At 39.7% G+C, this 1,509-nt stretch overlaps 1 protein-coding gene across 1 annotated transcript in view; it reads right to left on the reverse strand.

The window, feature by feature from the left end:
• The window catches only part of LOC106808023 (E3 ubiquitin-protein ligase RNF8-like), a 22,427-nt gene that overhangs the window by 7,793 nt on the left and 13,125 nt on the right, over positions 1 to 1,509 (reverse strand). Inside the window, exon 7 of the mRNA XM_014810571.1 lies at positions 1,253 to 1,432. Within this exon, the coding sequence (XP_014666057.1) occupies positions 1,253 to 1,432 (180 nt within the window). The remainder of the gene's footprint in view (positions 1 to 1,252; positions 1,433 to 1,509) is intronic.

Below are 1,509 nucleotides of genomic sequence, written 5' to 3' on the forward strand. Positions count from 1 at the left end.
TATATATAGGTAGGTCCCGTTTTACGACAGGGTTATGTTCCAGTAAAACAGGGTCGTAAAATGAAAACTCATAACACAAGACCAAATTATAATGCAATTAAACGCTATCATTCCATCCACAATGCACCACGAAAAACGACTCCGAGTTACGAACACACGAACGATGGTGCAGCGATCCTTGATTTATCAGGACAGCAATTACGCCAGAAAAACAACTACTTATGCGTAGCTTAGTCGCCTGCAGGCGGCAAACAGCGACTCGAATTCATGTTACGTTACACGAACGCTGGGCGCAGCGATGGCTGCTTCATCAGGGCAACAATTACTCTACAACAACAACTAATAAGACGTAAATGCATATATATATGCATTTGATGCAATTACTCAACGAAAACAACTACTTATGAGAAGCTTGGTCGCTTGCAGGCAGCAAACAATGACTCGACTTCATGTTACATTACACAAACGCTGAGTGCAGCGGTGCTCCGCTTGATCAATTTCGTCAATTACAAACAATTCTCCATGACAACAACTACTTATACGTAAATGCACACACGCATGCACGCGCGCACACACACACGCACGCACGCACGCACACACACACACACACACACAAAGGTAGATAGATACAGATGCCAAATGAACGGGACTACGATTTCACGAGTATATTGACATTGAATCATTAGAACAACGCATTACAGGGAACCATGAATGTATCCTGATTGAGCAGAGAATGCATAACAAAATGCATTTAGGTAAGGACTGTTTTTTAAAGCTGTGCGTTTTTTTAGCGATCATGCTATTGAGCATCAATTGACGCGTATTTTTAATTTATTAAGCATATTTTTACGTCAGAAACCATCTTTCGCTGTGAATAAACTAACCTGGCGTTTAAATGGCACAACTATCGAAAACTATCTGATTGTTCAGTGAACTATCGGTGATAGTTATCGATGTTTTACTTCGATCTTTGCTATTTGATTTGATTTTTATTTTTAAATTAAAAAAATATTTTTTTATTTGATCGATTTTATCATCGATTATATATTGCTATCGAGCCAATTCTTTACTAGACTGCGCGCACCGCGTTACCTCTATGAAGAGCTTATTTGATTTTACTTACCTCTATTTTATTTTTTCATTTTTTATTATTTTATCATTGATTTATTGCTATAGAGCCAATTCTTTACTAAGCTCTATGGGTTTTATGAGAGCAATGACTCTATGAGTTTATGACTCTATCTTTTATTACCTCTATGAAGAGTTCTGAGCAGATGCTGCACTGCAGCTCTGACTCTAGGAGCTCCTCGAAGTCCTCCACCATGGCCGCCCTCTGCTGCTGAAGCTGCTGCTGCTGCAACACGCTCTCTGCCTTCATCTGCGTTAGTTCCGTCTCCAGCTTCGTCTGTCTCAGCTCTCTGTCAGCCAACTCCTGCGTAACATCGAGGGTAACATATATTATATATATATATGATCAATACCGGAGTTTTTTTGTCAGCTACTTACTGC

Source organism: Priapulus caudatus, unplaced genomic scaffold (assembly GCF_000485595.1).
Source record: "Priapulus caudatus unplaced genomic scaffold, Priapulus_caudatus-5.0.1 Scaffold249, whole genome shotgun sequence".
NCBI classification, from domain to species: domain Eukaryota; kingdom Metazoa; phylum Priapulida; class Priapulimorpha; order Priapulimorphida; family Priapulidae; genus Priapulus; species Priapulus caudatus.